Source organism: Megalobrama amblycephala, linkage group LG21 (assembly GCF_018812025.1).
Source record: "Megalobrama amblycephala isolate DHTTF-2021 linkage group LG21, ASM1881202v1, whole genome shotgun sequence".
Taxonomy (NCBI): domain Eukaryota; kingdom Metazoa; phylum Chordata; class Actinopteri; order Cypriniformes; family Xenocyprididae; genus Megalobrama; species Megalobrama amblycephala.
This window is the reverse complement of record NC_063064.1, coordinates 5,463,871-5,478,918: the sequence shown is the minus strand read 5'-3', so window position 1 is coordinate 5,478,918 and position 15,048 is coordinate 5,463,871. Positions and strand designations below refer to the sequence as shown.

Below are 15,048 nucleotides of genomic sequence, written 5' to 3'. Positions count from 1 at the left end.
AACATCTGCACATCGCTTTGGAACTACTGCACGCCTGCTGAAAAACACAAGCAGCTCTTAAATGCACATTTGACATTTGACCTATGCATTTTGAACAAAGAATTAGAGATATGTCACAAAACTCTTTAAAAAACAAATATTAATTAAATAAAAATAAGAAATGTGGAACACAACACGTACATTATACGTTATGATTTTGCACTATTTATACATTAAAGGCGACCTATTATGTAAAATCTATTTTTTGAATCCAAAACAATACATTTTTATATAGTGTTTGAACCAATGTGTGTTGGCAGTGTGTGGACACAACCACCCTATTATGATAAAAATCCACCCACTCCTTTTTTTAATCCCTATAAAACATCAACAGTCTCATACAGGGTTCCTACACATTTTCCATTTCAAAATTCCATACTTTTTCAGACTCAAATTTCTAAACCTAGATCATCAGACCATATTTAAAGGGTTAGTTCACCCAAAAATGAAAATTCTGTCATTAATTACTCACCCTCATGAGAAAATACAAAGACCGTAAGACCTTTGTTAATCTTCGGAACACAAATTAAGATATTTTAGTTGAAATCCGATGGCTCTGTGAGGCCTTCATAGCCAGCAATGACATTTCCTCTCTCAAGATCCATTAATGTACTAAAAACATATTTAAATCGGTTCATGTGAGTACAGAGGTTCATTATTAATATTATAAAGCAACGAGAATATTTTTGGTGCGCCAAAAAAAACAAAATAACGACTTATATAGTGATGGCGATTTCAAAACACTGCTTCAGCAAGCTTCGGAGTGTTATGAATCATTATCAAATCTGCTGCTCGGAGCACTAAAGTCACGTAATTTCAGCCGTTTGGCAGTTTGACATGCGATCTAAATCATGATTCGATACGCTGATGCTCCGATGCTTCATGAAGCAGTGTTTTGAAATCGGCCATCACTAAATAAGTCATTATTTTGTTTTTTTTGGCGCTCCAAAAATATTCTCATCGCTTTATAATATTAATATTGAACCACTGTACTCACACGAACTGATTTAAATATGTTTTTAGTACATTAATGGATCTTGAGAGAGGAAGTGTCATTGCTCCCTATGAAGGCTTCACTGAGCCATCGGATTTCAACTAAAATATCTTAATTTGTGTTCCGAAGATTAATGAAGGTCTTACGGGTGTGGAACGACATGAGGGTGAGTAATAAATGACAGAATTTTCATTTTTGGGTGAACTAATCCTTTAACATAAATTGTTCATACAAGCATTATTTGCAGCTTAATATTTGGTACATAGTACAGTCATCTGTAAATATTTGTATTTTCTCAGGGTTTTTGATGACAGCATACAGAGACATCCCTAAAATAAAAAAATTAAAAAATATACAGACTTTTTCATGCACACAAGAAACTTTTTTGTGCCCTCAAGAAACTATTCACATGCGCATGTGAATTTTTTGCGTGCTTACACATTACAATTTCGAGTTTTATATATACTATAACCTATTTCCTTTGTGCGTCACTGCCATCTTACTATGAAGAAAACGAGCATGAATGCACATGAATTAAAGGGTACGCTGTATTTTTCATATATTTTACCTTTATTCTACACCGCTGTTTCATTGTCATTTGAACGGCCAGTTTGACTTCCTGGTTCTATGAAGCCGCTCCCTCCGAAATACACAATGTGCTCAGATTGGTTAGCTGGCCCAGTGTATTGTGATTCGCTGAAGCGTCCGGAAATGTCACGCCCCTTACCATTAGTTGTTACATGGGCTTCGGTGGAAATGTAAATAATGGCGTCTATATTGCTATATCAAATTGAGCCCAAATAAGACCACGATAGCAGTAATGATGAAGAGGGTCAAGCAGAACCTCTGCAAGCACGGTTTTTAAAGGACGTTTATGAATGGTGAGTATTTCCTTTTTGTATTTGTGTCAAAGTGTTTAGATATGCTGTCACTTGTAAATGTTACTGCTGTTTGTTAGCTTTCAATATATGGTTATCTCCTGATTAAAGCTTTACTGTAGCCGAATACATGACTGAATAGTAGCATTTTTGTAAAGGTATCGTTTAATTTATAGCATAACAACAACTGTTTGTCTATGAACATAGAAGTTTGTTGGTGTTTGTTGGAGAAGTATGCAATAGAATTTATCTATTGCATAATTCTCTTTGTTTACGTCCTTGATGCAACCAAAAAATAGCAACATAATGCATTTAAAAGACATGTACAAACAATAAAACGTACTTGCAGTTAGGGGCCCATTAACAGCAGTTTCTGCTTTTAAAGTGGGAACTGCTCCATCTTTCAGTAATAGCCTTCGTGCAAATCCAGTATTGAACTCGTGTAGATTCTGGAAGCTGTCTTCAGCGCCACATCCAGTGTAGACAATATCACTGATTATTATAATGGGTTCTATTATCTTTTAACACGTCGCTTGCATCCGGTGTACACAACTCTTCCGCTTCCATAATGCCGCGCGACATGGCCTCAGCCACTTTGTCGCGTGTTCTCGTGGGAAGGGTTTATGTTAATTGCAGGGTTTATGATGTCAAGAAGCTTGTTTTAGTCCAAACCGGTCATTTTTATAGGCATAAAACTGCCATAACTTTAAAAGACGATATCTCTGTTTGCATTGAACTTTCAGCGCTGTAACTTTGCAGATTCTGTTTATGCTCAAGCAGCAACATTACACACTAACTAAAGTTAACAAAGTGAAATTGCAATGAACCACCCCTTTAATACAGATCTATTTGCTCAAAATGTGGCTTTCCTTAGGGTAGTACCTCTAATATCAAGGCCTAATGTCCAATTTAACATCCTCTGTGGTGGCAGAGAAATCACGGCACGAAATGGGCTGATGGCACAATACGGCTGTGTGCATTGTCCTATTTGCCAAGTTCAAGGATCTATAAAAAAAGACTGGTACTGTAAAAAAAAAAAAAAAAAAAAAAAAAAAAAACTTTCGTTAGGGCAGTACGTCATATTTCAAGGCCTTAGGTCTGATTTAACGCATACTCTGTGGCGGCCAAGAAACACCACCATGAAAAGGGCTGATGGTACAGTAGGTGGCTCAGTGTCCTACATGCTAAATGTAACGGTTTCTCATGCGTATACGGAAGTCTGTATATTTTTTATTTTTTGCAAAGGTCCTTTTAGAAGCTCTGTGATGCAGTGCTAAGAATATCGTGAGAAGAAACCCAAAACGCTTTTAACCTGCATTTTTGTCGTGTCATGTTTGACAATCACTAAAGAATCACTAAACGGCTGCCATGAAAACACACTTCTTGTATGATAAATTTATTTTCATTAAATTCTTAATTTTCTATCATAGAATAGTCTGGAAATGCAAATATTTCTCCATACTCTGCTTTCTTTTTTCTATATTTTTCCAGACCTGAAAATTAGTCAAATCAAATTCCATACTTTTTCAAACTGCGTAGGAACCCTGAGAACAAGCAGTTTTCATTTTCTGTTCAATGTGATGTCACATTGTACAGGCCCTGCTTGCAACTGCTGATGGACACTGCCGTATTAGCATAGACCCGCCCGACTGTGTTTGTGTGAACCTTGTGTGTTTGACAGTTTAAACACGATAAGATGTGAAAGAGAACTTAGTTTAATACTCACAGGATGCACCATCTGACACCCAGCTTTCTGAGCACGTGCTTTATACGTGTGCGCTCAGAAAATTAGAAATTAGAAATTTAAACTGATATAGCTTTAAAATGCATGCAGTTAATAAACTTTTATGATGAAGAAGAACTGCAATGTCTGTGAGTGTGATCACGATAGAGATGATAATCAAAACCAAGCAGATGTTTTGTTGGCAGAGTTTCCGACGCAGACAGGAGCAGCTCATTTGCATTTAAGGATACAAAAAGGTACGAAAACAGCATGTTTTTCCTTCCACTCAAAAATGAGCATTTACAACATGGTATAATAAATGATCTGTGGGGTATTGTGAGCTGAAACTTCACAGACACATTCTGGGGACACCAGAGACTTATATTACATCTTGAAAAAAGGGGCATAATAGGTTCCCTTTAATAGTGCATAACCTCTCCCCACTCCCTCATTAGTTCGCAGACAGCGATCAATAGGGTTTCATAATACACAGATGAATCCCCCACTGGGATCAGGGCTGGCAGAGCATGTGAGGTTGCTTTAATAGTCATGAAAGTGGAAGGAGAAAAAAGAAAAAGAAAAGAGCTGCGTACAGTTTCTGTGAGAAGTTTAGTAATACAGTAAGCACAACCCTGTAAAAAATGATTCATACTGTATGTGAAGGTGGAAAAAAGAGCTGCAGAAGCGCAGGTAAAACATCTCTCTTACATTCTCGTGTTTCATGTGTTTCAGCAGCCGCAGTTCTCTGTATGTGCGCTTTGGCGTGGATGATGGACTGGAAGGGCCGGGACAGCTTCTTGACTGCGACCCTCAGGCCTGACTTTGAGTCTAACGCGGAGCTGTGGAAAAAAGACCACAAGATTACTGGAGACTCCTAGTTTCACAAACACTCCAAGGAAAAATTATATTGTAGGAAAGTTTTGTTAAAAGAAACACAAGAACATTCCTAAAAAACTGTAAGATAATCTGAAATGGAATAAATGGTTTCTTTCAAAAGCATGAAATGCTCCATTACCATAATAAGAACAAAATTATCATATGCAAACTAGATTCTCATATACCTCCCTCCTCCAAAAACGTGACTTTTCACAACCATCTAGATCTAATAACAGCTTTGTTTGGAAAGCCTTATCAGTGGTGTTTAAATATCAGCACTGGCCAATAAGTTTTTCTGTTTTGTATTGTAAGCAGGACTTTTATTTTAACAGTAATGATAACCCTGAGCACAGACAGGCATGAACTCCTGTTCTCATCAGTATACCGTCTTTAACGGTTCTGTCTAAACCCAGTGTCACACAGCGACAAAACCATATGATCCCATTTAATGGTGAGCTGGAGACTTCCGGCGACAGCGAGTCGTGTGACGTGACAAAGTTGACAAATGATTAACTTTACACAAATGAAAAGCGACTTTCAGGAGCGACAGCCAATCTAAGAGAAGACAGCAGAGTTCATGTGATTCTTCTCCTCTCAGCTCCTGTGGTGACGGAAAGATGGTGGAAAGACTGATACTTGCTGTCAGCAATTTTCCAATTTTATATGATATGCCTCTGCCCACGTGCAGGAACATATTTGGAGAGAAAAAAAAAAAAAGAAGTGTGGAATAGTGTGTATGTGAGATTGTGGGGATTCCAGGTGGGTTTAATTCATCGAATAGCCTGTAAAGTTAAATATTAAATCATTTGGGTTGAACAGCAAATGAAACCATACAGAGAATAAATTTAACCTTACAAGAAAACTGATTGGATGTCTGCCAACAACAATCCATGAATGTCATTCATAAACGTTACTAGGCAACCAGTAGTGGGGTTAACCACAAGCGACCTTAACCTCCAGCTGCTGGCGATATGCAGCAATAAAGTCACTGGCAGTGTGAACGAAGCTTTAAAATAGATCCGGAATGTGCCCTGTGTGAACAGAAAGCAGGACCAATGCCATAAGGGGTGTGCTGTAGTGATAGCGCTGAAGCTGAGATCGTTCGCCATTAGGGCTGAAATGATTTTTGTTGTCGAATAGTCTTTTGATCTGACCTATTTGAAGGGCCTGCAATAACGCGGTTTGACCAGTGGGGCGCTGTAGCGCAATACTCTAATGCAGCTCCTCCCGGATCGAATCCAATAGAAGAAGACACAGTGCTTCGGAGTGCATAGTGAAATATTATAGAATACAGAAATGTATTAATGCACAGGGTATTAATGGGAAAAGAGGTATTAATGGGAAAGGAAAAGAAGGGAGGAGTCTGTTTTAACCAGACTGAGGTTTGACCATACAGGGTTAAATAAAACATTGTTTTTGTTAGGTAAATGTAAATCAAATGAATGTATAGAATGTAAAATCACAGAAAATGCAGAACATATACTGTTACATTGTAGGAAATATACGGAAGAGAGGAATAGATTAAAACAAAAGATAATTCAGATTGGAAGGAAATTGAACCTTGAAGGTATTTTGGGAACAACAGGAAAAGGGGTTAAAAAAAAAACGCAGGATGCTGTCGTGGAATAATTGAAGGATACAGGGATGTATTATAGGATTTAGATAGAATTTTTTTTTTTTTTTTTATGTAAAGTAGATTCATATCCATGCTACATACTCCGATACAGTAGGTGGCGGTATGCACCTGATCAAGCCATGGTTGCAATCTGCCATAAAACTAAGAAGAAGAGGACGAGTGCATAGTGCAAACGAAGTCGAAACCCGTAAATGTGGGAGTTTAACATAGCATAAAACATAACGTTTAGCATAACTACAAAAAAATGCTGTCATGCAGGGCCACCAACTCTCATTCAAACTCACTGTTTGTCACGCGTCCATTTTCTCACGTAGTGAAAGATGCATCGCAGAGCATAGAGGACACAGACAATGTGCTGACAGACAGATCAGGTTGCTTTTGAAAACAAAGTCTTAACTTTTAAAGGTCCCGTTCTTCGTGATCCCATGTTTCAAACTTTAGTTAGTGTGTAATGTTGTTGTTAGAGTATAAATAAAATCTGTAAAATTTTAAAGCTCAAAGTTCAATGCCAAGCGAGATATTTTATTTAACAGAAGTCGCCTACATCGAACGGCCAGTTTGGACTACATCCCTCTACTTCCTTCTTTAATGACGTCACTAAAACAGTTTTTTGACTAACCTCCGCCCACAGGAATACACAAGAGTTGCGTTTGTAGAGTGTGTTTGTCGCCATGTCGTCGAAACGCTGTTATTTTCATCCCGCAGTCCGATCACCGGGTCTGATTCCGGCTCAAATTGATAGGGTAAAATTAAAGACATGTTTACAATAACACTGAGCGCGTGCATCTCCACGTTATGGTAAGAGGCGTGACCTTTCCGGGCAACATGCTCTAAGAGCTGCTGTCGAATCACAACACAGGAACCGCTGGCACAATCAGAACTCGTTACGTATTTCTGAAGGAGGGACTTCATAGAACAAGGAAGTCATCAGCCCGTTTTTATGACAGTGGAAACAGCGGTATACAGATAAGTAAATTATGTGAAAAATACTGTGTTTTTTTACACGCGAAACATGAACACATGTTGTATTGCACACTATAAACACAATCAAAGCTTCAAAAAAAACACGAAAAACGGGACCTTTAAACTCTGTCAATTTTACTACAGGATTCAAACAATACATGTGGTTTTAGCGCTCTTTGAAGGCAAAAACACACCAAACCAACGCCGACGAACGAGTGGCAATGAAAGCAGACTGCGGGGTTGGCTCACGTAGGCAGTGTCTGTATCCAAAGTTGCCCTAACACACCAAACCGATGCTCGACGGCCGACGGCCAAGTAGCACGTCCATTCTGTGCCTGCGTAAGATGAAATGCCTTTCCGTACCAGCAGGTGGCAGTAGCTGAACAGCCAATCAGAATGATCAGATGGCCTGACGGAACGACGCCGATGAGGACCATCGAGGTCGACCGTCGGGCAGTTTTTCTTTGTCGGCCGACTAAGTTTTCTCAGTGTGTTCCGCACCGCCGGCTGAAGTTGGTCCTCGTCGGCCTTTTTTCAGCCAATTCGACATGTTAAATCAGCGTTGGAGCTCGTCGGTCCGTCGGGCCATTGGATCATTCTGATTGGCTGTTCAGCTACTGCCACCTGCTGTTTCGGAAAGGCATTTCATCTCACGCAGGCGCAGAACTGACGTGCTGCTTGGCCGTCGGCTGTTTAGCGTCGGTTTGGTGTGTCAGGGCAACTTTGGACACAGACGCTGCCGACGTGAGCAAACCCGCAGTCTGCCTTCGTCGCCACTAGTTCGTCTGCGTCGGCTTGGTGTGTTCCTGGCCTTTAATGTGGAGTGACAGATCGCTGTAACACCTCAGGTCAAGCGGCACGTTAACCTATTATCTCTTCCTCTTTTCTGCTATTACAGCACGAAATAAACATGAATGAACATCAAAAAGTATGCTGAAAGATACAGTACAATTTACTGAAATGAATCCAGCTCTAATGTAATCACTTGTTCAGAGTTTCAACCGCAGAAAGACGTCAATAAAACAGCTTGCAAACAAATGTCACAAAATGTTACATTTACCTCAGGAAAGCCATTCAGTGACCATACACTCCATAGTTAGTAAAAAAGAAAAAAAGAAATCTAGAGAGGAGCTTTATTTCTGAAATTTTTGCACAATATTACATATTCATATTTTTACTCTTATTAAAAAGATATTACAATTCCCAGACTTAATAAAAACTCAGTACCTGTAATTTTAACAGTATTTTTAAAGGGATAGTTCACCCAAAAATGAAAATGTGATGTTTATCTGCTTACCCCCAGGGCATCCAAGATGTAGGTGACTTTGTTTCTTCAGTAGAACACAAATGATGATTTTTAACTGCAACCGTTGCAGTCTGTCAGCCGAATAATGCATGTGAATGGGAACTCCATCAATAAGAGTAAAAAATAACTTGCTTAGACAAGTCCAAATTAAACCCTGCTGCTCGTGACGACACATTGATGTCCTAAGACACCAAACGATCAGTTTGTGTGAGAAACCGAACAGTATTTATATCATTTTTTACCTCGAATACACCACTATGTCCAACTGCGTTCAGCACTCGGTTAGTGAGGTCTGATCGCGCTCTGACAACGGCAGTGATGTCTCGCACTCATTGAAGTATAAGCGCATCATCAAGACATCACTGCCGTTGTCAGAGCGCGATCAGACCTCACTAACCGAGTGCTGAACGCAGTTGGACATTGTGTCATCGTGTCTTAGGACATCAATGTGTCGTCACGAGCCACAGGGTTTAATTTGGATTTGTCTATGCAAGTTTTTTCAACTCTTATTGATAGAGTTCCCACTGACTCGCATTATTTGACTGACAGACCGCAACGGTTGGAGTTAAAAATCATCATTAGTGTTCAACTGAAGAAACAAAGTCACCTACATCTTGGATGTAAACATCACATTTTCATTTTTGGGTGAACTATCCCTTTAACAAATTCATTAAAAATACACTTTCAAAAGCTGAAGTGATTTCCTTGTTTTAATTATTAAAGTATAACTCAGTATTTTAACTAATTGCTAGTGGAATAATCGAACAAAGCATACTGATTAACCAGTATAATAATCGATGATTAGTCGATTAATCGTTCCAGTAATCGGTAGATTAATCGATTATCAAAATAATAGTTTGTTGCAGCCCTAGTAATGAGATGTCGTGCCTTCAGATCTCGCGAGATTAAAACGTGACAAAATCAAGGTCAAAATCTGTCTCGCGATATTGGCATGACGGGAGTGTGAGGGTGAAATTACGACAGAATATGGCACCGCTACGTTTACATTATGCCTCCACTGTCGTTTAGCTTTTTATAGAAATAAAAACTAATTAATTCAGTTGGATAACGGTCGCTTCAATTCCATCCAGCTCATTCAACACAAGCTGCAGAGTCATACATAGTGTAGCAGGAATCAGAGTTCACCGGTCACGTGATGAGAGTAAGTGACGAGGTGACTGACAAGACCATGGCGAAGAATTCGCTGTACAACAGAGCCTAAAGCCCCGTTCACACCACCAGCGACTTTTTCGCTGCATGTCGCTAGTCTCCTACTGTGAAGTCGCTTGTGGGCGTTCCTAGTGCTGTCGCTCTAATGTCATGGGTAGACTGCACGTCTGATCATATCTATAGAAAATGCAATCACAAATTATATATAAAACTAAGAAATCATTCTAATTTGACTAGGAATTAGGCTTAAAAGAATTGAAAGTAACATTCTGCTGTTGTAGAGTGTTGTGACTGCAGAGCTCAGTGCATTAAATCATTAACTAGATTAACGATCGTTCTATCAACAAATTAAACTCACTCATACTGTCAAAAAAAAAAAAATACTAAAACGTCATTTAAATTTGACAAATAATCAATTTTCTTGTCCCTAATAATAAGCACAATGCAGGGGAAACTGTAATATGAACTGCAGCAGTGCTAAACTGCTCACAGCATCATATCAATGTATAAATCAAACTCACAAGACTGCCGACAGTTTCTTTTCCACGCATCATTTTATTATATCCATGTATGTACAGTCAAATCATATAAAACAGTGAAATCGCTCCGGAACTATTCCTGTCTGTCTTGCCTGCACTCGAGACGGTGACGTGAGCTCCAGAGCCTTCACTCCTATTGGTTGTTACTCGTGAAATTCGCTCCTGATTTGCATAAAGTTGAAATATCTGAACTTTTGTCGCTTGACACGCCTACATTCTGTCGCCAATGGTCACTGTCGCTCTTGTCGCCGGAAGTCGCCAGCGCTCCATTGAAATGAATGGGATCCTGACGCTTTGTCGCTGTGTGTCGCTGGCAGTGTGAACAGGGCTTAAGCGCCTGAAAATGTCTTATCTTACAGAAAGCGTGCTCAGCACCGCCACTCCCTATTCACAGAGCACGTGCGATCACGAAAGCGAAACGCGAGCGCACATTCAAATGAGATTTCAATACCCTGCATTTTGAAAGGAGCTCCCTGATGCATGCAAATATCTCCCAATATGATATTAGGCTGGGCTGTGTAGTTGTAACCATCTCAAATGCACCTGCAGACTATTTTTCTAGTCATGTATTTCATCATTGAGGATTTCTTAAAAAATACAGTGTAAAAATCCTGTCTCATCTCGTTCTCGTGCACTACCTGTCTCGCCACACCCCAATTATGTCACATCTCTTTACGGGACGTGTGCGAACGCACGCACCGATTCCAGAAAATCAAAGGCAGTGTGAATGTACCAAAATCAAACGATCCCGGATGATTTTCCGGAATCTCTGTGTGGAAGGGGCTCTAGTGTCCCCTTTAATATCAGAATATTCATGTACTTGTAACATGTAGCCTAATCCTTATTTACAATTTGAACCACAAAAAGTCATCTACATTACAAAGATCTGCTCAATTTACAAAACATGGGTAAGAAAATGGTCATCATACCAAACAGCCTCCAGCCCCAATTCTGTTTTCCACATAAGCTTTGGAACAATGGAAGTGCAGTAACCATGGCGGCCCAGGCTGCTGCGGTCAGGAGAGCCAACAGGCTTTCCAGGAAGTGTAAGTAGGCCAGTCTCCCAGATGGAAGCAGCCTAAGTTTCTTGCACTATTAGCATTCTCCAAAGAACACACCTCGCCAAAGCGTCTGCCGGCCCAGACAAATAATAACACACTGTCACAGACAAACCCACAAGACACCATAATGGACAGACAAGCCATTTACAGAACGACAAACATGCACTCTAAAATTAATCAGCTAGGATTACAGCCCACATTATGTATGCACACTTCCGGTCAAACTTTTGGAAAAATTACGATTTTTAATGTTTTTAAAGAAGCCTCTTATGCTCAACAAGGCTGTATTTATTTGATCAAAAATACAAAATAATACCAGTAATATTATTATAATTTAAAATAACTGTTGTCTATTTGAATATATCTATTTTCAGCAGTCTTCAGTGTCACATGATCCTTCAGAAATCATTCTAATATGAAACCGGTAGTAAAACTTTTGTATATGCATAATATACATACAAAATACACACCAGGTTTATTATTGTTAACTAAAAATTAAAACTATTTAAAACATTTCTGTTTATTAAATTAAAACTGAAAAAAAAATAAAAAATAAAAAAATAATAATATATATATATATATATATATATATATATATATATATATATATATATATATATATATATATATATATATATATATATATATATATATATATATATATATATATATATATATATATATATATATAAACTTATATATACTTAAAAAACTTACAAATTAAAAGTGATGCCTTGGCAACAAACTGAAATATGATTAAGTTGAAGCACTAAAATTATTAACTGGAAAAACAAAACTAAAATTGAACTAAAAATAAATTGAAACCATGAGCAAAAACAGCAGTTTTTGTTAAAAAATAATATAAAATGACAACGGCACATAATTTTACCTCAGTGCTTTGTAATTTAACATGAAAACTAAAGAAAATATAACAATAAAAGCCAATTCAAAATATTAGAAAAACTATAATCTATGGAAGCCCGTTTCCGCCACTAAAAAAAAAAAAACTTTCTCAGAATTCTGACTTTATATCTCAATTCTGACTTTTTATCACGCAATTGCGACTTTATATCTCAGAATTCTGACTTTATATCACGCAATTGCGACTATGTCTCAGAATTCTGACTTTATAACTCGCAATTGTGAGATATTAACTCGCAATTAATCTTTTTTTTTTTTTGTGGCGTTTTTTTTTGTTGTTGTTGTTGCGGAAAAGGGCTTCCATAATAATCAAACTAAAATAACACAGATAGATAGATAAATAAATACAGGCTATATAAGTTTTTTAATGTTTGTTCACTAAGGTTGTAGATATTTGATCAAAAATACATCTAAAAAAAAAGTAATATTGTAAACTATTATAACAATTTAAAATTATTTATTTTATGCATTTTGCCCGAACTGATTGTACCATCAGATCACACCCTTGGAAAAAATGTGAGGCCACACGGGAACACATGCAAATGTGTGTGATGCAAAAGTATTGATAGGGCTTAAGATAAATCACGCTCAAACACAGTTTTGACAGACACACAATGCCAACAGTGAGGTCAAAATCCGTGCAGCTTTATTGTTGAGTCTTGCACTAATGTTCTCTTACATAACGAACAGACGCTAATGGGTGTGGTGTTTATGGGAGATATCTACTTACAAGCATTGTGAACAGACGGCTACAGACAGAACAGTTAGCCAGTGATATACAACAGCTATGTCGTTCTGCTGAAACGGAAGACAGCTGCACGCTAGACAGCACACAGGTACAGGATTGGTGTTCTACGTGCATGCTGGGTCTAATCCAAAAGAAAGATCTAGTAGTACTAAAGAGAGAGAGTCAAGCCGATGACTCTGTGCTGATTGTGAAACATGGGAAACCACCACAACGCGCAGGAAAAGTCCCATTTCTTGATCAAACAAGGACACGCTGATGTAGCTCATACTGGACACAGAGATTAGTGTTTGGAGAGGATTATGAAGCTACAGGTTTTCCTCTGTATTAACTCAAAAACCATGAACAGCCTATACTGTACTGTACTGACGCTGAGAACTGAACTGAGCTGGACGATGACATGTTTTTTTTCTTATATCTTCTTTGCAGATATAATGAACTAATTTAATAAGTGATGATCTTTACAATTGAACTGAATCACTGAACTGAACAACAGCCGAAATGAATTATTTTCCTGTTATCACTGTAAAGCTGCTTTGAAACGATCTGTATTGTATAAACCGCTATATAAATAAAGGTGACTTGACTTGACTATTAACTCTCAGCAGATTTTGACTCCTATACAAGCTTGTAACAAATGAAGGTGTTTTCTGGAAAATAATTTGCACCTGATCAAATCTGTGTTGTGGTCTAGTGGGAAAATCTATTTTAAAGCCCCCCCTGTGGTGAAAATCAAGTTTTTAAATGTTGTTTATACGTCTATGTGGTGATTTTAATATGCTTTAAGACAAACCATGTGCAAATTCATAAGTCAACACCATTGCACAGTATTTTCTATTTAAAACTGCAGTGAAAAAACAAAAAAATGGTTTGAAATCGCTGGTGTCTGTTACATCACAAACTACCTTGCAACCAATCATGTCAACACCCTGGCAGGCTTTAGCATATCATTAACAGTGAACTAGCAGGGTTATCCCGGGTATATTTTTCTGTTGTGATGTACATTACGATGTTATGATGAACTATATGCCTTTCTCCACTGACATTTCTGATTTGTTCAAAGCGTTTGTAAGGAATACTTGATTGTTAGAAGGCAGCTGTTCTGACTCTGACATTGTGAACAGGTAACATGGTTTGTGTAACATTAGCAAATTATTATTAGCTGTTTGATAACGTAGTCAAGCAAAAGGCTTAATCATATTAATTACTGTTATGTGTCTGATGTTGTAAAGAGCGATACCATTGTGCCAGCGTTTACCTGAGTAAGTTGACCGAGTGGATCTCTGAGCTGGCGTGAGCGAGTGGAGGCGGGGCTGATTTGCATATTCATAGATCCATGTATATTAAATGAGGCAAGGGTGTGGAGTTACATTCAAGCTATTTTAAAGGGGAACATCGGATGCAAAATTCACTTTTACATGGTGTTTGAACTTTAAATGTGTGTTGGCAGTGTGTCTACACAACCACCCTATAATCATAAAAATCCACCCAGTGCTTCTTTTTAATCCCCACAAATCATGAGCACTTTGTCAGATCAAGCCGTTCACAGATTCTTGGCAAAGTGGCGTAAATTTGCGCATGCCCCTCCCACGACCGTTGACGGACACTGCCGTTTTAGCATAGACCCGCCCTGAGTGAGCTGTAAACAGTCCGCCATTGTTTCGACGCAGCACAGGTGTAGACAAGAATGTCTTCAAAGCAACTGAGGCGTTTTCTTATTGAATATAAGAATGAACATAGCAGTCATCCTTTACTCTTGACATCTGAGCCGCTGAGGACGCAGTGGATTCAATTTTGTTTTTGAAGGGAATGCGCCCCCCCGGATCTACCTATATGCGTTTATGTCTGCGCTAAAAAATGTATGTTTTCAGAACGCAGCCTCCGAAATTAGATGCAGCTAGTGTGATACCCCTATCCGGCGTCTGTCGCCATTGGTCGGAGTTTGTTTTCACCCGACTGAACATGGTTAATCGGCGTTTGTGGGGTCGGGGAATGTCTGAGCAGTGTGGTATGATTTTCCAACAAACAACAACAAACTCTGACGTAATCTGACCGGGCCACGAACCGTTGCCATGACGATGAGTCAAGTACTTGCAAAGACTGCTGTTTGATCGCGCCGTCGCCTCACGCACACACAACAAAGCACTGCAAACATGACATCGCAGCTTGTTCATATCAAAATAATACAGTCGAACAA

At 38.6% G+C, this 15,048-nt stretch overlaps 1 protein-coding gene across 1 annotated transcript in view; it reads right to left on the bottom strand.

Annotated features, from left to right (window-relative positions):
* The window catches only part of mapk14b (mitogen-activated protein kinase 14b), a 53,186-nt gene that overhangs the window by 33,673 nt on the left and 4,465 nt on the right, over positions 1 to 15,048 (bottom strand). Inside the window, 2 exon segments of the mRNA XM_048173477.1 lie at positions 4,343 to 4,393; positions 4,395 to 4,473. Coding sequence (XP_048029434.1) covers positions 4,343 to 4,393; positions 4,395 to 4,473 — 130 coding nt within the window.